This window comes from Coregonus lavaretus, assembly GCF_964263955.1.
Source record: "Coregonus lavaretus genome assembly, chromosome: 7".
Taxonomy (NCBI): Eukaryota; Metazoa; Chordata; class Actinopteri; order Salmoniformes; family Salmonidae; genus Coregonus; species Coregonus lavaretus.
Window position 1 is genome coordinate 524187 of NC_139994.1, and position 24997 is coordinate 549183.

Sequence of the window (24997 nt, forward strand, 5' to 3'; positions counted from 1 at the left end):
TGTTCCCAAGAAATTTGAGCTCCTGGTTGTAGATGTGTCCATAAACCAGAATACACATTTATTTGTTTCTGTGATTTACCGCCCCGCCCCCCCCCCCCCGCCCCCCTGCTGCCATGGTGATGCTATTGGTGCTATATCTGAGTGTTTAACAGCTTTTCTGTCCTTGGAGTTGGTCATTTTAGGCAATTTGATAAACAGTGAGTAGCAGCAGTGTAAAAACAAAAGGGGGGCAGTATCAATGTAAATAGTCCGGGTGGCCATTTGATTAATTGTTCAGCAGTCTTATAGCTTGGGGGTAGAATCTGTTAAGGAGCCTTTTGGACCTAGACTTGGCGCTCCGGTACCGCTTGCCGTGCGGAGAGAACAGTCTATGACTTGGGTGACTGGAGTCTTTGACAATTTTTTGGGCCTTCCTCTGACACCGCCTGGTATATAGGTCCTGGATGGCAGGAAGCCGTACACACTACCCGCTGTAGCGCCTTACGGTCGGATGCCGAGCAGTTGCCATACCAGGCGGTGATGCAACCGGCCAGGATGCTCTCGATGGTGCAGCTGTATAACTCTTTGAGGATCTGGGGACCCATGCCAAATCTTTTCAGTCTCCTGAGGGGGAAAAGGCATAGTCGTGCCCTCTTCACGACTGTCTTGACATCAAGGAACTTGAATCTCTCTACCTGCTCCACTACAGCCCCATCGATGTGAATGGGGGCATGTTCGGCCCTCCTTTTCCTGTAGTCCACGATCAGCTCCTTTGTCTTGGTCACGTTGAGGGAGAGGTTGTTGTCCTGGCACCACACTGCCAGGTCTCTGACCTCCTCCCTATAGGCTGTCTCATCGTTGTAGGTTATCAGGCCTACCACTGTTGTGTCGTCAGCAAACTTAATGATGGCGTTAGAGTCATGCTTGGCCACACAGTCGTGGGTGAGCAGGGAGTACAGTGGGGACTAAGCACGCACCCCTGAGGGGCCCCCGTGTTGAGGATCAGCGTGGCAGATGTGTTGTTACCTACCCTTACCACCTGGGGGCGGCTCGTCAGGAAGTCCAAGATCCAGTTGCAGAGGGAGGTGTTTAGTCCCAGGGTCCTTAGCTTAGTGATGAGCTTTGTGGGCACTATGGTGTTGAACGCTGTAGTCAATGAACAGCATTCTCACATAGGTGTTCCTTTTGTCCAAGTGGGAAAGGGCAGTGTGGAGTGCGATTGAGATTGCGTCATCTGTGGATCAGTTGGAGCGATATGCGAATTGGAGTGGGTCTAGGGTTTCCGGGATGATGGTGTTGATGTGAGAGATGACCAGCCTTTCAAAGCACTTCATGGCTACCGACGTGAGTGCTACGGGGCGGTAGTCATTTAAGCAGATTCCCTTCGCTTTCTTGGGCACAGGGACTATGGTGGTCTGCTTGAAAGATGTAGGTATTACAGACTCGGTCAGGGAGAGGTTGAACATGTCAGGTAAGACACTTGCCAGTTGGTCCTCGCATGCTCTGAGTACACGTCCTGGTAATCCGTCTGGCCCTGCAGCCTTGTGAATGTTGACCTGTTTAAAGGTCTTTCTCACATCGGCTACGGAGAGCGTGATCACACTGTTGTCCAGAACAGCTGGTGCTCTCATGCATGCTTCAGTGTTGCTTGCCTCGAAGTGAGCATTAAAGGCACATCCGACGAGCATCAGAGCCAGTGTAGTAGGATTCAGTCTTAGTCCTGTATTGACGCTTTGTCTGTTTGATGGTTCGTCTGAGGGCATAGAGGGATTTCTTAGAAATGTCCGGATTAGTGTCCCTCTCCTTGAAAACGGCAGCTCTAGCCTTTAGCTCGGTGCGGATGTTGCCTGTAATCCATGGCTTCTGGCTGCAGCTTCTCTACTCTTTTTGCGGGAGCTTCATCCGGGTGGACTGAGCTCTGCCAACACTGCTCTCTCAGTTCCCGCCCCAGCCCCTGCTTCCAGCGACTTGAGGGAGGTCTGTCAAATGCTCAGTCTACTCTGCTCTCACGTGGTTGGCCAGGGACCTTGGCAGAGTCTCAGCTCACTCAACAAATAGCTCCAGATGACCCTATGCCTGTTAGCTCTGATGGGAATGAGCTGAATACCCCCGACTTTAAATCTCATAGGGGACTTGGGCTAATGCACCTAAATGTGCAAAGTATGATTTAAAAAATGGACACAATTGACATTTGGGTGCAGAACTCATGTTCTGACATTCTGGTTCTCTCGGAAACACGGTGAAATGGTTCTGTCTCTGATAAAGACATTGAAGTAAATTATTATAATGTATTTAGATGTGACAGATTACAGAAAGGGGGAGGAGTGGCCATATATGTCAAATTTAATTTCATGGCATCCCAATCTTTAAATATTTCTGTTCCCAAGAAATTTGAGCTCCTGGTTGTAGATGTGTCCATAAACCAGAATACACATTTATTTGTTTCTGTGATTTACCGCCCCGCCCCCCCCCCCCCGCCCCCCTGCTGCCATGGTGATGCTATTGGTGCTATATCTGAGTGTTTAACAGCTTTTCTGTCCTTGGAGTTGGTCATTTTAGGCAATTTGATAAACAGTGAGTAGCAGCAGTGTAAAAACAAAAGGGGGGCAGTATCAATGTAAATAGTCCGGGTGGCCATTTGATTAATTGTTCAGCAGTCTTATAGCTTGGGGGTAGAATCTGTTAAGGAGCCTTTTGGACCTAGACTTGGCGCTCCGGTACCGCTTGCCGTGCGGAGAGAACAGTCTATGACTTGGGTGACTGGAGTCTTTGACAATTTTTTGGGCCTTCCTCTGACACCGCCTGGTATATAGGTCCTGGATGGCAGGAAGCCGTACACACTACCCACTGTAGCGCCTTACGGTCGGATGCCGAGCAGTTGCCATACCAGGCGGTGATGCAACCGGCCAGGATGCTCTCGATGGTGCAGCTGTATAACTCTTTGAGGATCTGGGGACCCATGCCAAATCTTTTCAGTCTCCTGAGGGGGAAAAGGCATAGTCGTGCCCTCTTCACGACTGTCTTGACATCAAGGAACTTGAATCTCTCTACCTGCTCCACTACAGCCCCATCGATGTGAATGGGGGCATGTTCGGCCCTCCTTTTCCTGTAGTCCACGATCAGCTCCTTTGTCTTGGTCACGTTGAGGGAGAGGTTGTTGTCCTGGCACCACACTGCCAGGTCTCTGACCTCCTCCCTATAGGCTGTCTCATCGTTGTAGGTTATCAGGCCTACCACTGTTGTGTCGTCAGCAAACTTAATGATGGCGTTAGAGTCATGCTTGGCCACGCAGTCGTGGGTGAGCAGGGAGTACAGTGGGGACTAAGCACGCACCCCTGAGGGGCCCCCGTGTTGAGGATCAGCGTGGCAGATGTGTTGTTACCTACCCTTACCACCTGGGGGCGGCTCGTCAGGAAGTCCAAGATCCAGTTGCAGAGGGAGGTGTTTAGTCCCAGGGTCCTTAGCTTAGTGATGAGCTTTGTGGGCACTATGGTGTTGAACGCTGTAGTCAATGAACAGCATTCTCACATAGGTGTTCCTTTTGTCCAAGTGGGAAAGGGCAGTGTGGAGTGCGATTGAGATTGCGTCATCTGTGGATCAGTTGGAGCGATATGCGAATTGGAGTGGGTCTAGGGTTTCCGGGATGATGGTGTTGATGTGAGAGATGACCAGCCTTTCAAAGCACTTCATGGCTACCGACGTGAGTGCTACGGGGCGGTAGTCATTTAAGCAGATTCCCTTCGCTTTCTTGGGCACAGGGACTATGGTGGTCTGCTTGAAAGATGTAGGTATTACAGACTCGGTCAGGGAGAGGTTGAAAATGTCAGGTAAGACACTTGCCAGTTGGTCCTCGCATGCTCTGAGTACACGTCCTGGTAATCCGTCTGGCCCTGCAGCCTTGTGAATGTTGACCTGTTTAAAGGTCTTTCTCACATCGGCTACGGAGAGCGTGATCACACTGTTGTCCAGAACAGCTGGTGCTCTCATGCATGCTTCAGTGTTGCTTGCCTCGAAGTGAGCATTAAAGGCACATCCGACGAGCATCAGAGCCAGTGTAGTAGGATTCAGTCTTAGTCCTGTATTGACGCTTTGTCTGTTTGATGGTTCGTCTGAGGGCATAGAGGGATTTCTTAGAAATGTCCGGATTAGTGTCCCTCTCCTTGAAAACGGCAGCTCTAGCCTTTAGCTCGGTGCGGATGTTGCCTGTAATCCATGGCTTCTGGCTGCAGCTTCTCTACTCTTTTTGCGGGAGCTTCATCCGGGTGGACTGAGCTCTGCCAACACTGCTCTCTCAGTTCCCGCCCCAGCCCCTGCTTCCAGCGACTTGAGGGAGGTCTGTCAAATGCTCAGTCTACTCTGCTCTCACGTGGTTGGCCAGGGACCTTGGCAGAGTCTCAGCTCACTCAACAAATAGCTCCAGATGACCCTATGCCTGTTAGCGCTGATGGGAATGAGCTGAATACCCCCGACTTTAAATCTTATAGGGGACTTGGGCTAATGCACCTAAATGTGCAAAGTATGATTTAAAAAATGGACACAATTGACATTTGGGTGCAGAACTCATGTTCTGACATTCTGGTTCTCTCGGAAACACGGTGAAATGGTTCTGTCTCTGATAAAGACATTGAAGTAAATTATTATAATGTATTTAGATGTGACAGATTACAGAAAGGGGGAGGAGTGGCCATATATGTCAAATTTAATTTCATGGCATCCCAATCTTTAAATATTTCTGTTCCCAAGAAATTTGAGCTCCTGGTTGTAGATGTGTCCATAAACCAGAATACACATTTATTTGTTTCTGTGATTTACCGCCCCGCCACCCCCCCCCCCCCCCCCCCCCCCCCGCCCCCCCCCCCCCCCCCCTGCTGCCATGGTGATGCTATTGGTGCTATATCTGAGTGTTTAACAGCTTTTCTGTCCTTGGAGTTGGTCATTTTAGGCAATTTGAATCTGGATTGGCTATCCCCGGCCTCAGATCAATTTAAGAGTATGTGCATTGATTTTAGTCTGACTTAATTGATCTCAAAACCCACATGGCTAAATGTGAAAAAAAAAACGTGGTTCAATTGACCCTGGTCAGTCAATGGACTGCTCTTCCCTCTGTCAGCCTCTAGCTGACTCGAAGGTTAACGCGTCAACTTCTAGTTAATCTTTGTTTTGTGAGGGAACATTTTGTTGTCTGAAGAGATAGCATTGAATTGTACACAGCATCTCCTTTCACGCTATCTTGGTTCGTGCAGGTGACTGTGACCTCCTCCTCAGACCAATTGGCTGTACATCCAGAACATTGTTCTGTACACAAAAAGGAGTATCTCAGTTTCAAGGTCTCAGCTTTGAGAGAAGAAGCCTTGTCAGAAAGCAACGTTGATAATGAATAATGTAAATCATGCTTATATGACTTGTTTGTATGGCAGTATATAAGGACTGAGAGGGAACACCCTTTTCAGAGTTTTCATCAAGCTTGGATTGAGTTTGTGAACCTCTCCGGCTGTGATAATAAAGATTGATTCATTTATATTGAGTTTGAGTCCTTAGTGGTGAATTTCCACAGCAGTTTTCATTTCAGCAATTTACTATCTGTGATGTGCTAGATGCCTTGCTTAAGATTGATGTAAAGAAAAATCCACAGGGGCTGATATGCTTGATCCATTTTTGCTGCAGCTCTCTGCCCCCGATTGCTGAATCATTAACCCTTGTTTTTAACCTGACCATTATATCTGGTACTATCCCCAAGGTTTGGAAGGCGGCCCATGTCCTCCCCCTTCACAAAAGTGGTGACCCTTGTGACCTACATAATTAATCGCCCTATTTCTAAACTTTCTTGCCTAGCTAAAACATTAGAATCATTGATTAATTCTCAGTTAATCTTTCTCATCTTTTAAATGTATTCTAAATGTACAGTATCAGTCAAACGTTTTGGACACACCTACTCATTCAAGGGTTTTTCTTTATTTTAACATTTTCTACATTGTAGAATAATAGTTAAGACATCAAAACTATGAAATAACACATATGGAATCATGTAGTAACCAAAAACATGTTAAACAAATGAAAATATTTTAGATTCTTCAAAGTTAGCCACCCTTTGCCTTGATGACAGCTTTGCACACTCTTGGCATTCTCTCATGAGGAATGATTTTCCAACAGTCTTGAATGAGTTCCCACATATGCTGAGCACTTGTTGAATGCTTTTCCTTCACTCTGCGGTCCAACTCATCCCAAACCATCTCAATTGGGTTGATGTCTGGGGATTGTAGAGGCCAGGTCATCTGATGCAGCACACCATCACTCTCCTTCTTGGTAAAATAGCCCTTACACAGCCTGTTATCCTATGGATAATGCAACGTCTTTCTCCTAGGGATAACGTCTTTCTCCTAGGGATAATGCAACGTCTTTCTCCTAGGGATAATGCAATGTCTTTCTCCTAGGGATAACACAACGTCTTTCTCCTTGGGATAACAACGTCTTTCTCCTTGGGATAACACAGTGTCTTTCTTCTAGGGATAACACAGTCCTCTAATGGTCATGCTAAACATAATTCACTCAAGTTCCGCACAATCTTTTGATCATACTGTAACCATGACAGTAGCCAAGAGAACGTAAACATGGAACTCTGTCTCGGTCTTGGATTGTTCCCCTCTTAAACCACTGGGAGGAGGTAGAGGGCAAGATAGGACTAAAACTGTGTCCGAAAGTTCAATTCTTCCTTTTCTTGTCTCCTCTCCTTCATGTCCACTGTGGATGGGATCTCTGATAGTCGTCTGTGTAGTTCTGCCTTCTCCCCCAGTTCCTCTACGATCCCTCCCCCTGCCTCCATGTCATCAGCATCATCCATGAAGATGGGCCAATCATTGTCTCCGTCCCCGCGTTCCATGGCCTCTGGTTGGCCGTTGAGGTTGATGTGGGCGGGAGGTGAGTGGTCGTCGTGGCCCGTGGTATTAACACAGGTACAGTTGTCACACAGGCCAAAGCGTTTGAGTCCGTTGGACAGGGCTCCAGTGAAGCTACACCTGCACACCTTACATACCACGGGCCAACTGGAGCGGTGCACCTGGGTGTCAGAGACAGAAACACGAAGTCCATCAGTACAAACAGACTACAGTACAGACAGGGACCAGGCTGACAGACACAGACTACAGTACAGAGGGGGACCAGGCTGACAGACACAGACTACAGTACAGAGGGGGACCAGGCTGACAGACACAGACTACAGTACAGAGGGGGTCCAGGCTGACAGACACAGACTACAGTACAGAGGGGGACCAGGCTGACAGACACAGACTACAGTACAGAGGGGGACCAGGCTGACAGACACAGACTACAGTACAGAGGGGGTCCAGGCTGACAGACACAGACTACAGTACAGAGGGGGACCAGGCTGACAGACACAGACTACAGTACAGAGGGGGACCAGGCTGACAGACACAGACTACAGTACAGAGGGGGACCAGGCTGACAGACTACAGTACAGAGGGGGACCAGGCTGACAGACACAGACTACAGTACAGAGGGGGACCAGGCTGACAGACACAGACTACAGTACAGAGGGGGACCAGGCTGACAGACACAGACTACAGTACAGAGGGGGACCAGGCTGACAGACACAGACTACAGTACAGACGGGGACCAGGCTGACAGACTACAGTACAGAGGGGGACCAGGCTGACAGACACAGACTACAGTACAGAGGGGGACCAGGCTGACAGACTACAGTACAGAGGGGGTCCAGGCTGACAGACACAGACTACAGTACAGAGGGGGACCAGGCTGACAGACACAGACTACAGTACAGAGGGGGACCAGGCTGACAGACTACAGTACAGAGGGGGTCCAGGCTGACAGACACAGACTACAGTACAGAGGGGGACCAGGCTGACAGACACAGACTACAGTACAGAGGGGGACCAGGCTGACAGACACAGACTACAGTACAGAGGGGGACCAGGCTGACAGACACAGACTACAGTACAGAGGGGGACCAGGCTGACAGACACAGACTACAGTACAGAGGGGGTCCAGGCTGACAGACACAGACTACAGTACAGAGGGGGACCAGGCTGACAGACACAGACTACAGTACAGAGGGGGACCAGGCTGACAGACACAGACTACAGTACAGAGGGGGTCCAGGCTGACAGACACAGACTACAGTACAGAGGGGGACCAGGCTGACAGACACAGACTACAGTACAGAGGGGGACCAGGCTGACAGACACAGACTACAGTACAGAGGGGGACCAGGCTGACAGACACAGACTACAGTACAGAGGGGGACCAGGCTGACAGACTACAGTACAGAGGGGGACCAGGCTGACAGACACAGACTACAGTACAGAGGGGGACCAGGCTGACAGACACAGACTACAGTACAGAGGGGGACCAGGCTGACAGACACAGACTACAGTACAGAGGGGGACCAGGCTGACAGACACAGACTACAGTACAGAGGGGGACCAGGCTGACAGACACAGACTACAGTACAGAGGGGGACCAGGCTGACAGACACAGACTACAGTACAGAGGGGGACCAGGCTGACAGACACAGACTACAGTACAGAGGGGGACCAGGCTGACAGACACAGACTACAGTACAGAGGGGGACCAGGCTGACAGACACAGACTACAGTACAGAGGGGGACCAGGCTGACAGACACAGACTACAGTACAGAGGGGGACCAGGCTGACAGACTACAGTACAGAGGGGGACCAGGCTGACAGACACAGACTACAGTACAGAGGGGGACCAGGCTGACAGACTACAGTACAGAGGGGGACCAGGCTGACAGACTACAGTACAGAGGGGGACCAGGCTGACAGACACAGACTACAGTACAGAGGAGGGACCAGGCTGACAGACACAGACTACAGTACAGAGGGGGACCAGGCTGACAGACACAGACTACAGTACAGAGGGGGACCAGGCTGACAGACACAGACTACAGTACAGAGGGGGACCAGGCTGACAGACACAGACTACAGTACAGAGGGGGACCAGGCTGACAGACACAGACTACAGTACAGAGGGGGACCAGGCTGACAGACACAGACTACAGTACAGAGGGGGACCAGGCTGACAGACACAGACTACAGTACAGACGGGGACCAGGCTGACAGACACAGACTACAGTACAGAGGGGGACCAGGCTGACAGACACAGACTACAGTACAGAGGGGGACCAGGCTGACAGACACAGACTACAGTACAGAGGGGGACCAGGCTGACAGACACAGACTACAGTACAGAGGGGGACCAGGCTGACAGACTACAGTACAGAGGGGGACCAGGCTGACAGACACAGACTACAGTACAGAGGGGGACCAGGCTGACAGACACAGACTACAGTACAGAGGAGGGACCAGGCTGACAGACACAGACTACAGTACAGAGGGGGACCAGGCTGACAGACACAGACTACAGTACAGAGGGGGACCAGGCTGACAGACTACAGTACAGAGGGGGACCAGGCTGACAGACTACAGTACAGAGGGGGACCAGGCTGACAGACACAGACTACAGTACAGATGGGGACCAGGCTGACAGACACAGACTACAGTACAGAGGGGGACCAGGCTGACAGACACAGACTACAGTACAGACGGGGACCAGGCTGACAGACTACAGTACAGAGGGGGACCAGGCTGACAGACTACAGTACAGAGGGGGACCAGGCTGACAGACACAGACTACAGTACAGAGGGGGACCAGGCTGACAGACACAGACTACAGTACAGAGGGGGACCAGGCTGATAGACACAGACTACAGTACAGACGGGGACCAGGCTGACAGACACAGACTACAGTACAGAGGGGGACCTGGCTGACAGACTACAGTACAGAGGGGGACCAGGCTGACAGACTACAGTACAGAGGGGGACCAGGCTGACAGACACAGACTACAGTACAGAGGGGGACCAGGCTGACAGACACAGACTACAGTACAGAGGGGGACCAGGCTGACAGACACAGACTACAGTACAGAGGGGGACCAGGCTGACAGACTACAGTACAGAGGGGGACCAGGCTGACAGACACAGACTACAGTACAGAGGGGGACCAGGCTGACAGACACAGACTACAGTACAGACGGGGACCAGGCTGACAGACTACAGTACAGAGGGGGACCAGGCTGACAGACTACAGTACAGAGGGGGACCAGGCTGACAGACACAGACTACAGTACAGAGGGGGACCAGGCTGACAGACACAGACTACAGTACAGAGGGGGTCCAGGCTGACAGACACAGACTACAGTACAGAGGGGGACCAGGCTGACAGACACAGACTACAGTACAGAGGGGGACCAGGCTGACAGACACAGACTACAGTACAGAGGGGGACCAGGCTGACAGACACAGACTACAGTACAGAGGGGGACCAGGCTGACAGACACAGACTACAGTACAGAGGGGGACCAGGCTGACAGACACAGACTACAGTACAGAGGGGGACCAGGCTGACAGACACAGACTACAGTACAGACGGGGACCAGGCTGACAGACTACAGTACAGAGGGGGACCAGGCTGACAGACTACAGTACAGAGGGGGTCCAGGCTGACAGACACAGACTACAGTACAGAGGGGGACCAGGCTGACAGACACAGACTACAGTACAGAGGGGGACCAGGCTGACAGACTACAGTACAGAGGGGGACCAGGCTGACAGACACAGACTACAGTACAGAGGGGGACCAGGCTGACAGACACAGACTACAGTACAGAGGGGGACCAGGCTGACAGACTACAGTACAGAGGGGGACCAGGCTGACAGACACAGACTACAGTACAGAGGGGGACCAGGCTGACAGACACAGACTACAGTACAGAGGGGGACCAGGCTGACAGACACAGACTACAGTACAGAGGGGGACCAGGCTGACAGACACAGACTACAGTACAGAGGGGGACCAGGCTGACAGACACAGACTACAGTACAGACGGGGACCAGGCTGACAGACTACAGTACAGAGGGGGTCCAGGCTGACAGACACAGACTACAGTACAGAGGGGGACCAGGCTGACAGACTACAGTACAGAGGGGGACCAGGCTGACAGACACAGACTACAGTACAGACGGGGACCAGGCTGACAGACACAGACTACAGTACAGAGGGGGACCAGGCTGACAGACACAGACTACAGTACAGAGGGGGACCAGGCTGACAGACACAGACTACAGTACAGAGGGGGACCAGGCTGACAGACACAGACTACAGTACAGAGGGGGTCCAGGCTGACAGACACAGACTACAGTACAGAGGGGGACCAGGCTGACAGACACAGACTACAGTACAGACGGGGACCAGGCTGACAGACACAGACTACAGTACAGAGGGGGACCAGGCTGACAGACACAGACTACAGTACAGAGGGGGACCAGGCTGACAGACACAGACTACAGTACAGAGGGGGACCAGGCTGACAGACACAGACTACAGTACAGAGGGGGACCAGGCTGACAGACTACAGTACAGAGGGGGACCAGGCTGACAGACACAGACTACAGTACAGAGAGGGACCAGGCTGACAGACACAGACTACAGTACAGAGGGGGACCAGGCTGACAGACACAGACTACAGTACAGAGGGGGACCAGGCTGACAGACACAGACTACAGTACAGAGGGGGACCAGGCTGACAGACACAGACTACAGTACAGAGGGGGACCAGGCTGACAGACTACAGTACAGAGGGGGACCAGGCTGACAGACACAGACTACAGTACAGAGGGGGACCAGGCTGACAGACACAGACTACAGTACAGAGGGGGACCAGGCTGACAGACACAGACTACAGTACAGAGGGGGACCAGGCTGACAGACTACAGTACAGAGGGGGACCAGGCTGACAGACACAGACTACAGTACAGAGGGGGACCAGGCTGACAGACACAGACTACAGTACAGAGGGGGACCAGGCTGACAGACTACAGTACAGAGGGGGACCAGGCTGACAGACACAGACTACAGTACAGAGGGGGACCAGGCTGACAGACACAGACTACAGTACAGAGGGGGACCAGGCTGACAGACACAGACTACAGTACAGAGGAGGGACCAGGCTGACAGACACAGACTACAGTACAGAGGGGGACCAGGCTGACAGACACAGACTACAGTACAGAGGGGGACCAGGCTGACAGACACAGACTACAGTACAGAGGGGGACCAGGCTGACAGACACAGACTACAGTACAGAGGGGGACCAGGCTGACAGACACAGACTACAGTACAGAGGGGGACCAGGCTGACAGACTACAGTACAGAGGGGGACCAGGCTGACAGACACAGACTACAGTACAGAGAGGGACCAGGCTGACAGACACAGACTACAGTACAGAGGGGGACCAGGCTGACAGACACAGACTACAGTACAGAGGGGGACCAGGCTGACAGACACAGACTACAGTACAGAGGGGGACCAGGCTGACAGACACAGACTACAGTACAGAGGGGGACCAGGCTGACAGACTACAGTACAGAGGGGGACCAGGCTGACAGACACAGACTACAGTACAGAGGGGGACCAGGCTGACAGACACAGACTACAGTACAGAGGGGGACCAGGCTGACAGACACAGACTACAGTACAGAGGGGGACCAGGCTGACAGACTACAGTACAGAGGGGGACCAGGCTGACAGACACAGACTACAGTACAGAGGGGGACCAGGCTGACAGACACAGACTACAGTACAGAGGGGGACCAGGCTGACAGACTACAGTACAGAGGGGGACCAGGCTGACAGACACAGACTACAGTACAGAGGGGGACCAGGCTGACAGACACAGACTACAGTACAGAGGGGGACCAGGCTGACAGACACAGACTACAGTACAGAGGAGGGACCAGGCTGACAGACACAGACTACAGTACAGAGGGGGACCAGGCTGACAGACACAGACTACAGTACAGAGGGGGACCAGGCTGACAGACACAGACTACAGTACAGAGGGGGACCAGGCTGACAGACACAGACTACAGTACAGAGGGGGACCAGGCTGACAGACACAGACTACAGTACAGAGGGGGACCAGGCTGACAGACACAGACTACAGTACAGAGGGGGACCAGGCTGACAGACACAGACATATACATGACCATGATGATGGTGTGCTTCCTCAATATGAAGAACCCAATGGCATGCGAACAGATCAGTGTCTCTGAACAGACACCCAGTGACAAGCAGACAACAGATGGTCAGACAGAGAGATGGTGAGACAGATAGATGGTCAGACCTAATCAACAGATGGTCAGACAGAGAGATGGTCAGACCTAATCAACAGATGGTCAGACAGAGCGATGGTCAGACCTAAACAACAGATGGTCAGACAGAGAAATGGTCAGACCTAATCAACAGATGGTCAGACAGAGCGATGGTCAGACCTAAACAACAGATGGTCAGACAGAGAGATGGTCAGACCTAATCAACAGATGGTCAGACAGAGAGATGGTCAGACCTAATCAACAGATGGTCAGACAGAGAGATGGTCAGACCTAATCAACAGATGGTCAGACAGAGAGATGGTCAGACCTAATCAACAGATGGTCAGACAGAGAGATGGTCAGACCTAATCAACAGATGGTCAGATAGAGAGATGGTCAGACCTAATCAACAGATGGTCAGACAGAGAGATGGTCAGATAGAGAGATGGTCAGACCTAATCAACAGATTCTAATGATTTTAGCGTAGCTACATATTTGTCTGGTTATGGCTGAAGTAAATCATTGTTTGAGACAAACTCTCTTTCACACGCACACGCACACACACACACACACACACGCACACGCACACGTCTCCCCCTTTCTTACGCTGAGTGAGTGGCTGCGGAGGTGCTCCTGGCGTGTGAACCTCTTGCCACATGTCTCACAGGGGAAGGGTCTCTCTCCAGTGTGACAGCGGATGTGTCTCTTCAGGATGCCCTTCTGCTTGGCAGTGTACGGGCAGAACGGACATTTATGGAGCTTCACCGGCACTACCAAGCCATCTCCTGCAGGGGAGAAAAGTCAATCAAACAATGAATCAATCAATATACAGTACAAACTGGCACCATCAAGACATCACCTGCAGGGGGCAGCATTGATCAAAGATTTAGTCCTTTAGTCAATGTTTTATGGTCTTACATTTACATTTACATTTTAGTCATTTAGCAGACGCTCTTATCCAGAGCGACTTACAGTTAGTGAGTGCATACATATTTTTATTTTTTCATACTGGCCCCCCGTGGGAATCGAACCCACAACCCTGGCGTTGCAAACGCCATGCTCTACCAACTGAGCTACATCCCTGCTGGCCATTCCCTCCCCTACCCTGGACGACGCTGGGCCAATTGTGCGCCGCCCCATGGGTCTCCCGGTCACGGCCAGCTACGACAGAGCCTGGATTCGAACCAGGATCTCTAGTGGCACAGCTAGCACTAGACCACTGTGCCACTCGGGAGATAAAGCAAATATACTTGTCTTCTTTAAAGCAAATATACTTGTCATGAAAGCAGAAAGAAACCCAGGCCTAAACCCCTAAAAGTCAAAGCCTGATAGTGGTAAGAAAAAACGCCATATGTAGGAAGAAACAAGAGGATAGTAAAGTTTAATATAAAGCCTTATAGAGTTAAAACTAAATGAATGTAATTACCTGTGTCCTCTCCGTACCAGTCGCTCTGTATCTCCATTATGGAGGAACCACCCATCCCCAGGCCCTCATCCACCCTGCCTCCCCCACCCCAGAGGCCCATTCCCTGGGCAAACATCAGGCCCTGCTCCCCTCTGTCCCTGTGGGGGCTGGAGCCACCTCTCAACAGCACATCCATGAACTGCCTGGCGTGGCAGCCCCCGAAGCCCAGGGAGGAGCGTTCGCTGCTGGGGGAAGCGCTGGAGGACGCCAGTCTGTCATGGATGTGGTGGTCTGGGTGGTGGTGGTGGAGGGGGGGTCCCATAAACAACGGCAGGTCTTTGGTATCGGGGGACCCCTCCTCAGGCTCGTCATCGGGGTCGTACTCGATCTTGGGTTGCATCAGTTCTAAGGAGGAAAGGGGGTTCGTCAGGTGGTCCCTGTGTCCGTGGGGCGTCCGGCCCCCAATAATATGAGACGGGAACTCCCCTCTGGAGCTGCAGTCGTCGCTCTCCGAGTCCCTGCTGGGGCCGGGGGGCGTGGGGACACTGGGGAGGGCTGCTGAGGATGTGGATGGGGAGGGCTCTGAACTTACATTAGTAACTCCATCTCCCTCTAGTGACAACGGAGGAACAGTTACAGCTACAGAGGCACTGGAAGGAGGAGGTGGCAAGGCTGGGGTTCCACTGTCAGCCGGAACCTCTCTCTCCGTCTCTCTTTCCCGTTCCCTCCCTTTGTCTCTCTCTCTCTCCCTCTCCCTCTCTCTTTCTCTCTCTCTCTCCCTCTCTCTTTCTCGCTCTCTCTCCCTCTCCCCCTCTCTCGCTCTCTCCCCCTCATTATCCCTATTGTAGATCTCCAGAGAGGAGCGGATGTAGCCTTTGCAGAAGGAGACCACGTCAGTCATCTGGAGGTAGCTGGCCGCTGACATCACCTCGATGACGTTCTCGCTGCGCAGGTCCAGTCGGCCCGAGTACAGGAAGTCCAGGATGGAGGAGAAGGCCTCGGCCGTCACGATGTCCAGAGAGGCCGTGCTGTGGTGCTGACCGCTGTCCTGAGGAGGGTGGTGGAGAGATTAGATTAGAGCTTACCCAACTACAAGTGTCCTTTCCATTTTTTTTAAACGGGAGTGCCATTGTCAACTGTGTTACTATAGCCATTATCAATCTCCCTTTCACAATACACAGGCTCCTTAACTATGTATTTTGTATCAGTACCAGGTAAAACAATACACAGGCTCCTTAACTATGTATTTTGTATCAGTACCAGGTAAACTTCATAAACGACTCACCTGTAGGTAGTGGACCAATAGGGCGCGGAAGTAACCGCTGCCGGCGAATAGAACGTTGCGATGGGCCTTGAAGACCCGCCCCTCCACGACGATACAGCAGTCACAGAAGAAGTCTCTCTTCCGCTGCTCATTGAGCTCACACAGCAGCTTGGACTGGTAGCCTGACACCTCCATCTCCACAACACCTCTTCACGGGGGGGGGGGGGGGAGAGATCACAGCAGCTTGGACTGGTAGCCTGACACCTCCATCTCCACAACACCTCTTCACGGGGGGGGGGGGGGAGAAGAGAGATAGAGAGAGACAAACAAATGAAGAACCCCAAGCCCTGGGGATCCCAACCCCTCTGAGCACGCCCCCCCCCCCCTGTCATCCACCCTGATAGCCCTCATGACGACCCCCCCACAACCCACTGAGGACATACACAAGCCACAGATTGTACTCCTTATGGACTCAAACGGGAAATACATACAAGAAAATAAACTTTTTCCAAAACACACAGTGTCTAAACTCTGGTGTCCAAATACCCAGCGCGCCCTAGACCTTCTGTCTGAGGACTGACTAGGATCACCCAGCCACATAATAATACACACAGGCACAAACGACCTGAGAACACAGCAGGAAAGGGAGGCCACAGCACTCAAGGGAGTGATAGAAAAAGATTATTCTACTTTCCCCAACGCACAAGTGGTTATCTCAACCCTGTTACCATGAAAATACCTCCACCCTGCTACCATACAGCGGGTAAACACAAGTATTTCCCGTGACTGTGCATCAAAACCAAATGTCTACCTGGCCCATCACTCCACCCTGGACGTGAACAGCCTTTATGACCAGGTCCACCTATACAAGGCAGCAGTGCCCACCTTCGCCCGGACCCTAAAGGATATCGCCCTCAACCGCAGACCCAACACCTCACACAGGAGCAACAGATCAACAGACCCCGCCCATACATCTCCATTTTGGATAGATAGCTCTTCGTGTTGTTGTTTGTTTAGTGTTTTCCAATTTTCCCAGAAGTGGTTAGAGTCTATGGATTCTTCAATTACATTGAGCTGATTTCTGACGTGCTGTTCCTTCTTTTTCCGTAGTGTATTTCTGTATTGTTTTAGTGATTCACCATAGTGAAGGCGTAGGCTCAGGTTTTCTGTGTCTCTATGTTTTTGGTTGGATAGGTTTCTCAATTTCTTTCTTAGGTTTTTGCATTCTTCATCAAACCATTTGTCACTGTTGTTACTTTTCTTCGGTTTTCTGTTAGAGATTTTTTGATTTGATAGGGAAGCTGAGAAGTCAAATATACTGTTTAGGTTTTCTACTGCCAAGTTTACACCTTCACTATTACAGTGGAACGTTTTGTCCAGGAAGTTGTCTAAAAGGGATTGAATTTGTTGTTTCCTAATTGTTTTTTGGTAGGTTTCGACACTACTTTTCTTCCATCTATAGCATTTCTTAATATTATTCAGTTCCTTTGGCTTTGATTCCTCATGATTGAGTATTGCTCTGTTCAAGTAGACTGTGATTTTGCTGTGATCTGATAGGGGTGTCAGTGGGCTGACTGTGAACGCTCTGAGAGACTCTGGGTAGAGGTCAGTGATAAAGTAGTCTACAGTACTACTGCCAAGAGATGGGCTATAGGTGTACCTACCATAGGAGTCCCCTCGAATCCTACCATTGACTATGTACATACCCAGCGTGCAACAGAGCTGCAGGAGTTGTGACCCGAATATTGTCACCTCCAGGTAGGTGTTTGTCCCCCTGTGTGCTGAGGGTGTCAGGTTCTTGTCCAGTTCTGGCATTTAGGTCACCACAGACTAGTACATGTCCCTGGGTCTGGAAATGATTGATTTTTACATTTACATTTTTACATTTACGTCATTTAGCAGACGCTCTTATCCAGAGCGACTTACAGGAGCAATTAGGGTTAAGTGCCTTGCTTAAGGTCACATCGACAGATTTTTCACCTAGTCGGCTCGGGGATTAGAACCAGCGACCTTTCGGTTACTGGCACAACGCTCTTACCCACTAAGCTACCTGCCGCCCCTCTAGGATGGAGAAGCTGTCTTCATTAAAGTATGGGGATTCTAGTGGGGGGATATAGGTAGCACACATGAGGACATTTTTCTCTGTTGAGATCATTTCCTTTTGAATTTCTAGCCAAATGTAAAATGTTCCTGTTTTGTCTAATTTAATAGAGTGAGTTAGGTCTGCTCTATACCAAATTAGCATACCCCCTGAGTCTCTTCCCTGTTTCACACCTGGTAGTTTGGTGGATGGGACTACCAGCTCTCTGTAACCTAGAGGGCAACCAGTGGGTCCGTCTCCTCTATACCATGTTTCTTGTAGGATGACAATGTCTGTATTTCTTTGGTGAAGTCCAGGTTCCTGCTCTTTAGGCCAAAGGCAGATGACCTCCCCCCCCTTTTTGGCCCTATAACAAAGAACAAACAGCAAAAAAATATACATGATCAAATGTAAATCTTAGAATCAACTATTAAAGACTACCAGAACCCACTGGATTCTCTAATTACATTGAATGAACTACAGGACAAAATACAAACCCTCCAACCCAAAAAGGCCTGTGGTGTTGATGATATCCTCAATGAAATTATAAAATATACAGACCACAAATTCCAAATGGCTATACTTAAACTCTTTAACATCATCTTTAGCTCTGGCATCTTCCCCAATATTTGGAACCAAGGACTGATCACCCCAATCCACAAAAGTGGAGACAAATTTGACCCCAATAACTACCGTGGGATATGTGTCAACAGCAACCTTGGGAAAATCCTCTGCATTATCAATAACAGCAGACTAGTTCATTTCCTCAGTGAAGACAATGTACTGAGCAAATGTCAAATTGGCTTTTTACCAAATTACCCTACAACCGACCACGTATTCACCCTGCACACACTAACTGACAAACAAACAAACCAAAACAAAGGCAAAGTCTTCTCATGCTTTGTTGATTTCAAAAAAGCTTTTGACTCAATTTGGCATGAGGGCCTGCTATACAAATTGATGGAAAGTGGGGTTGGGGGAAAAACATACGACATTATAAAATCCATGTACACAAACAACAAGTGTGTGGTTAAAATTAGCAAAAAACACACACATTTCTTTCCACAGGGCCGTGGGGTGAGACAGGGATGCAGTTTAAGCCCCACCCTCTTCAACATATATATCAACAAATTGGCGAGGGCACTAGAACAGTCTGCAGCACCCGGCCTCACCCTACTAGAATCTGAAGTCAAATGTCTACTGTTTGCTGATGATCTGGTGCTTCTGTCCCCAACCAAGGAGGGCCTACAGCAGCACCTAGATCTTCTGCACAGATTCTGTCAGACCTGGGCCCTGACAGTAAATCTTAGTAAGACAAAAATAATGGTGTTCCAAAAAAGGTCCAGTTGCCAGGACCACAAATACCATCTAGACACCGTTGCCCTAGAGCACACAAAAAACTATACATACCTCGGCCTAAACATCAGCGCCACAGGTAACTTCCACAAAGCTGTGAATGATCTGAGAGACAAGGCAAGAAGGGCCTTCTATGCCATCAAAAGGAACATAAAATTTGACATACCAATTAGGATCTGGCTAACAATACTTGAATCAGTTATAGAACCCATTGCCCTTTATGGTTGTGAGGTCTGGGGTCCGCTCACCAACCAAGAATTCACAAAATGGGACAAACACCAAATTGAGACTCTGCATGCAGAATTCTGCAAAAATATCCTCTGTGTACAACGAAAAACACCAAATAATGCATGCAGAGTAGAATTATAAAAATATATGTATTCACTAACTGTAAGTCGCTCTGGATAAGAGCGTCTGCTAAATGACTAAAATGTAATGTAAATGTAATTAGGCCGATACCCGCTAATTATCAAAATCCAGAAAAGAGCTGTTAAATTCTATAACCACTTAAAAGGAAGCGATTCCCAAAACTTCCATAACAAAGCCATCACCTACAAATAGTCCCCTAAGTAAGCTGGTCCTGGGGCTCTGTTCACAAACACAAACAGACCCCACAGAGCCCCAGGACAACAACAACATTTACATTTTAGTCATTTAGCAGACGCTCTTATCCAGAGCAACTTACAGTTTTAGTGAATGCATACATTTTTTCATACTGGCCCCCCGTGGGAATCGAACCCACAACCCTGGCGTTGCAAGCGCCATGCTCTGCCAACAATTAGACCCAACCATATCATGAGAAAACAAAGAGAGAATTACTTGACACATTGGAAAGAATTAACAAAAAAACAGAGCAAACTAGAATGCTATTTGGCTCTAAACAGAGAGTACACAGTGGCAGAATTACCTGACCACTGTGACTGACCCAAACTTAAGGAAAGCTTTGACTATGTACAGACTCAGTGAGCATAGCCTTGCTATTGAGAAAGGCCGCCGTAGGCAGACCTGGCTCTCAAGAGAAGACAGGTTATGTGCACACTGCCCACAAAATGAGGTGGAAACTGAGCTGCACTTCCTAACCTCCTGCCAAATGTATGACCATATTAGAGACACATATTTCCCTCAGATTACAGAGATCCACAAAGAATTTGAAAACAAATCCAATTTTGATAACTCCCTTATCTACTGGGTGAAAAACCACAGTGTGACATCACAGCAGCAAAATGTGTGACCTGTTGCCACAAGAAAAGGGCAACCAGTGAAGAACAAACACCATTGTAAATACAACCCATATTTATGTTTATTTATTTTCCCATTTGTACTTTAACTATTTGCACATCGTTACAACACTGTATATATACATAATATGACATTTGAAATATCTTTATTCTTTTGGAACTTCTGAGTGTAATGTTTACTGTTAATATTTATTGTTTATTTCACTTTTGTTTACTATCTACTTCACTTGCTTTGGCAATGTTAACACACGTTTCCCATGCCAATAAAGCCCTTAAATTTAATTGAATTGAGAGAGAGGATGGGAGCCAGGGAGGAGAGAGAGAGAGGATGGGAGCCAGGGAGGAGAGTTAAAACAGCTTGGACTGGTAGCCTGACACCTCCATCTTCCCAACACTGCTGGGCACTAAAGAGAGCGGGACAGAATGAGAAGGATTGAGAGAGAGCAATGTGAGATAAGGCAAAGCGGGTAAGCAGAGAAATTTAGAAAGGATAGGGCTGCCTAGTGCCTATGAGATATGTAGAAAGGATAGGGCTGCCTATGAGATATGTAGAAAGGATAGGGCTGCCTACGAGATATGTAGAAAGGATAGGGCTCCCTAGTACCTATGAGATATGTAGAAAGGATAGGGCTGCCTATGATATATGTAGAAAGGATAGGGCTGCCTAGTACCTATGAGATATGTAGAAAGGATAGGGCTCCCTAGTGCCTATGAGATATGTAGAAAGGATAGGGCTCCCTAGTGCCTATGAGATATGTAGAAAGGATAGGGCTCCCTAGTGCCTATGAGATATGTAGAAAGGATAGGGCTGCCTATGAGATATGTAGAAAGGATAGGGCTGCCTATGAGATATGTAGAAAGGATAGGGCTGCCTAGTACCTATGAGATATGTAGAAAGGATAGGGCTCACTAGTACCTATGAAATATGTAGAAAGGATAGGGCTGCCTATGAGATATGTAGAAAGGATAGGGCTCCCTAGTGCCTATGAAATATGTAGAAAGGATAGGGCTGCCTATGAGATATGTAGAAAGGATAGGGCTCCCTAGTACCTATGAGATATGTAGAAAGGATAGGGCTCACTAGTACCTATGAAATATGTAGAAAGGATAGGGCTGCCTATGAGATATGTAGAAAGGATAGGGCTGCCTAGTACCTATGAGATATGTAGAAAGTATAGGGCTCCCTAGTGCCTATGAAATATGTAGAAAGGATAGGGCTGCCTATGAGATATGTAGAAAGGATAGGGCTCCCTAGTACCTATGAGATATGTAGAAAGGATAGGGCTCCCTAGTACCTATGAGATATGTAGAAAGGATAGGGCTGCCTAGTACCTATGAGATATGTAGAAAGGACAGGGCTGCCTATGAGATATGTAGAAAGGATAGGGCTCTTTAGTGCCTATGAGATATGTAGAAAGGATAGGGCTGCCTATGACATATGTAGAAAGGATAGGGCTGCCAAGTACCTATGAGATATGTAGAAAGGATATGGCTCCCTAGTACCTATGAAATATGTAGAAAGGATAGGGCTGCCTATGAGATATGTAGAAAGGATAGGGCTCCCTAGTACCTATGAGATATGTAGAAAGGATAGGGCTCCCTAGTACCTATGAGATATGTAGAAAGGATAGGGCTGCCTAGTACCTATGAGATATGTAGAAAGGACAGGGCTGCCTATGAGATATGTAGAAAGGATAGGGCTCTTTAGTGCCTATGAGATATGTAGAAAGGATAGGGCTGCCTATGACATATGTAGAAAGGATAGGGCTGCCAAGTACCTATGAGATATGTAGAAAGGATATGGCTCCCTAGTACCTATGACATATGTAGAAAGGATAGGGCTGCCTAGTGCCTATGAGATATGTGGTAAGGATAGGGCTGCCTAGTACCTATGACATATGTAGAAAGGATAGGGCTGCCTAGTACCTATGAGATATGTAGAAAGGATAGGGCTGCCTAGTGCCTATGAGATATGTAGAAAGGATATGGCTCCCTAGTACCTATGAGATATGTAGAAAGGATAGGGCTCCCTAGTGCCTATGAAATATGTAGAAAGGATAGGGCTGCCTAGTACCTATGAGATGTGTAGAAAGGATAGGGCTGCCTAGTACCTATGAGATATGTAGAAAGGATAGGGCTGCCTATGAGATATGTAGAAATGATAGGGCTGCCTATGAGATATGTAGAAAGGATAGGGCTGCCTAGTACCTATGAGATATGTAGAAAGGATAGGGCTGCCTAGTACCTATGAGATATGTAGAAAGGACAGGGCTGCCTAGTACCTATGAGATATGTAGAAAGGATAGGGCTGCCTAGTGCCTATGAGATATGTGGTAAGGATAGGGCTGCCTAGTACCTATGACATATGTAGAAAGGATAGGGCTGCCTAGTACCTATGAGATATGTAGAAAGGATAGGGCTGCCTAGTACCTATGAGATATGTGGTAAGGATAGGGCTGCCTAGTACCTATGACATATGTAGAAAGGATAGGGCTGCCTAGTACCTATGAGATATGTAGAAAGGATAGGGCTGCCTAGTGCCTATGAGATATGTAGAAAGGATATGGCTCCCTAGTACCTATGAGATATGTAGAAAGGATAGGGCTCCCTAGTGCCTATGAAATATGTAGAAAGGATAGGGCTGCCTAGTACCTATGAGATGTGTAGAAAGGATAGGGCTGCCTAGTACCTATGAGATATGTAGAAAGGATAGGGCTGCCTATGAGATATGTAGAAATGATAGGGCTGCCTATGAGATATGTAGAAAGGATAGGGCTGCCTAGTACCTATGAGATATGTAGAAAGGATAGGGCTGCCTAGTACCTATGAGATGTGTAGAAAGAATAGGGCTGCCTAGTACCTATGAGATATGTAGAAAGGATAGGGCTCCCTAGTACCTATGAGATATGTAGAAAGGATAGGGCTCCCTAGTGCCTATGAGATATGTAGAAAGGATAGGGCTCCCTAGTGCCTATGAAATATGTAGAAAGGATAGGGCTGCCTATGAGATATGTAGAAAGGATAGGGCTGCCTAGTGCCTATGAGATATGTAGAAAGGATAGGGCTGCCTATGAGATATGTAGAAAGGATAGGGCTGCCTAGTACCTATGAGATATGTAGAAAGGATAGGGCTGTCTAGTACCTATGAGATATGTAGAAAGGATAGGGCTCCCTAGTACCTATGAGATATGTAGAAAGGATAGGGCTCCCTAGTGCCTATGAGATATGTAGAAAGGATAGGGCTCCCTAGTGCCTATGAGATATGAGATATGTAGAAAGGATAGGGCTCCTTAGTACCTATGAGATATGTAGAAAGGATAGGGCTGCCTATGAGATATGTAGAAAGGATAGGGCTGCCTAGTACCTATGAGATATGTAGAAAGGATAGGGCTGCCTAGTACCTATGAGATATGTAGAAAGGATAGGGCTCCCTAGTACCTATGAGTTATGTAGAAAGGATAGGGCTCCCTAGTGCCTATGAGATATGTAGAAAGGATAGGGCTCCCTAGTGCCTATGAGATATGAGATATGTAGAAAGGATAGGGCTCCTTAGTACCTATGAGATATGTAGAAAGGATAGGGCTGCCTATGAGATATGTAGAAAGGATAGGGCTGCCTAGTACCTATGAGATATGTAGAAAGGATAGGGCTGCCTAGTACCTATGAGATATGTAGAAAGGATAGGGCTCCCTAGTACCTATGAGATATGTAGAAAGGATAGGGCTCCCTAGTGCCTATGAGATATGTAGAAAGGATAGGGCTCCCTAGTGCCTATGAGATATGAGATATGTAGAAAGGATAGGGCTCCTTAGTGCCTATGAGATATGTAGAAAGGATAGGGCTCCCTAGTGCCTATGAGATATGAGATATGTAGAAAGGATAGGGCTCCTTAGTGCCTATGAGATATGTAGAAAGGATAGGGCTGCCTCTGTACTAGTAAACAAACCCCTCTGCCAGTTCACTCTCCTCTCCTCTCCCTACCACAACGTTCCACATCAGTCCCCGGATCTCCTGGCGCAGTTACCTTCATGTGAACCTGTCTACATCAACTACCCCCACCCTGCCTAGAAGAGAAGATTCACAACTGATAACCATAGGAAGGCTCTGAGGGAAAGCTCTAAACTAAAGACATAGTAGCTAGTTATGAGAAAGGTTTTTCTCCACTCCTGTCCCTTTAGTAGAATCACTGATGAAGAAGTAGCTATATTTTTGTAGTTTGCGAGAATGCTGTCAGCTAGCTAGCATGCTAAGCAGAACCTCGGTATTGATAGCTAGCTAACTAGCATTACATGTATCAAACATGCCGTACAAATGAACATATAAGACAAACATTTAAACTCGTATAAAAAACGTTACCTGACTAAACGTTGAAAGCTGTCGTAAGTAAACACATAGCTAGCTAGGTTGATATGCTGTTGTAGCCTTAGCAGCTAGTTAGCTAACCACAACAACCAGCTTTTCACTAGTT

At 48.7% G+C, this 24997-nt stretch overlaps 1 protein-coding gene across 1 annotated transcript; it reads right to left on the minus strand.

Annotated features, from left to right (window-relative positions):
* Positions 1-5911: 5911 nt before the first annotated feature.
* On the minus strand, positions 5912-24997 carry LOC311132949 (zinc finger and BTB domain-containing protein 8B-like). The gene is made up of 6 exons (XM_084166342.1): positions 24886-24997; positions 18130-18302; positions 15877-16138; positions 14613-15639; positions 13793-13971; positions 5912-7033 (listed from the first exon to the last, which is right to left on the minus strand). Exons 3-6 carry the CDS (start codon positions 16048-16050, stop codon positions 6659-6661), a joined length of 1755 nt encoding a protein of 584 aa, XP_084022468.1. The 5' UTR covers positions 16051-16138; positions 18130-18302; positions 24886-24997; the 3' UTR covers positions 5912-6658.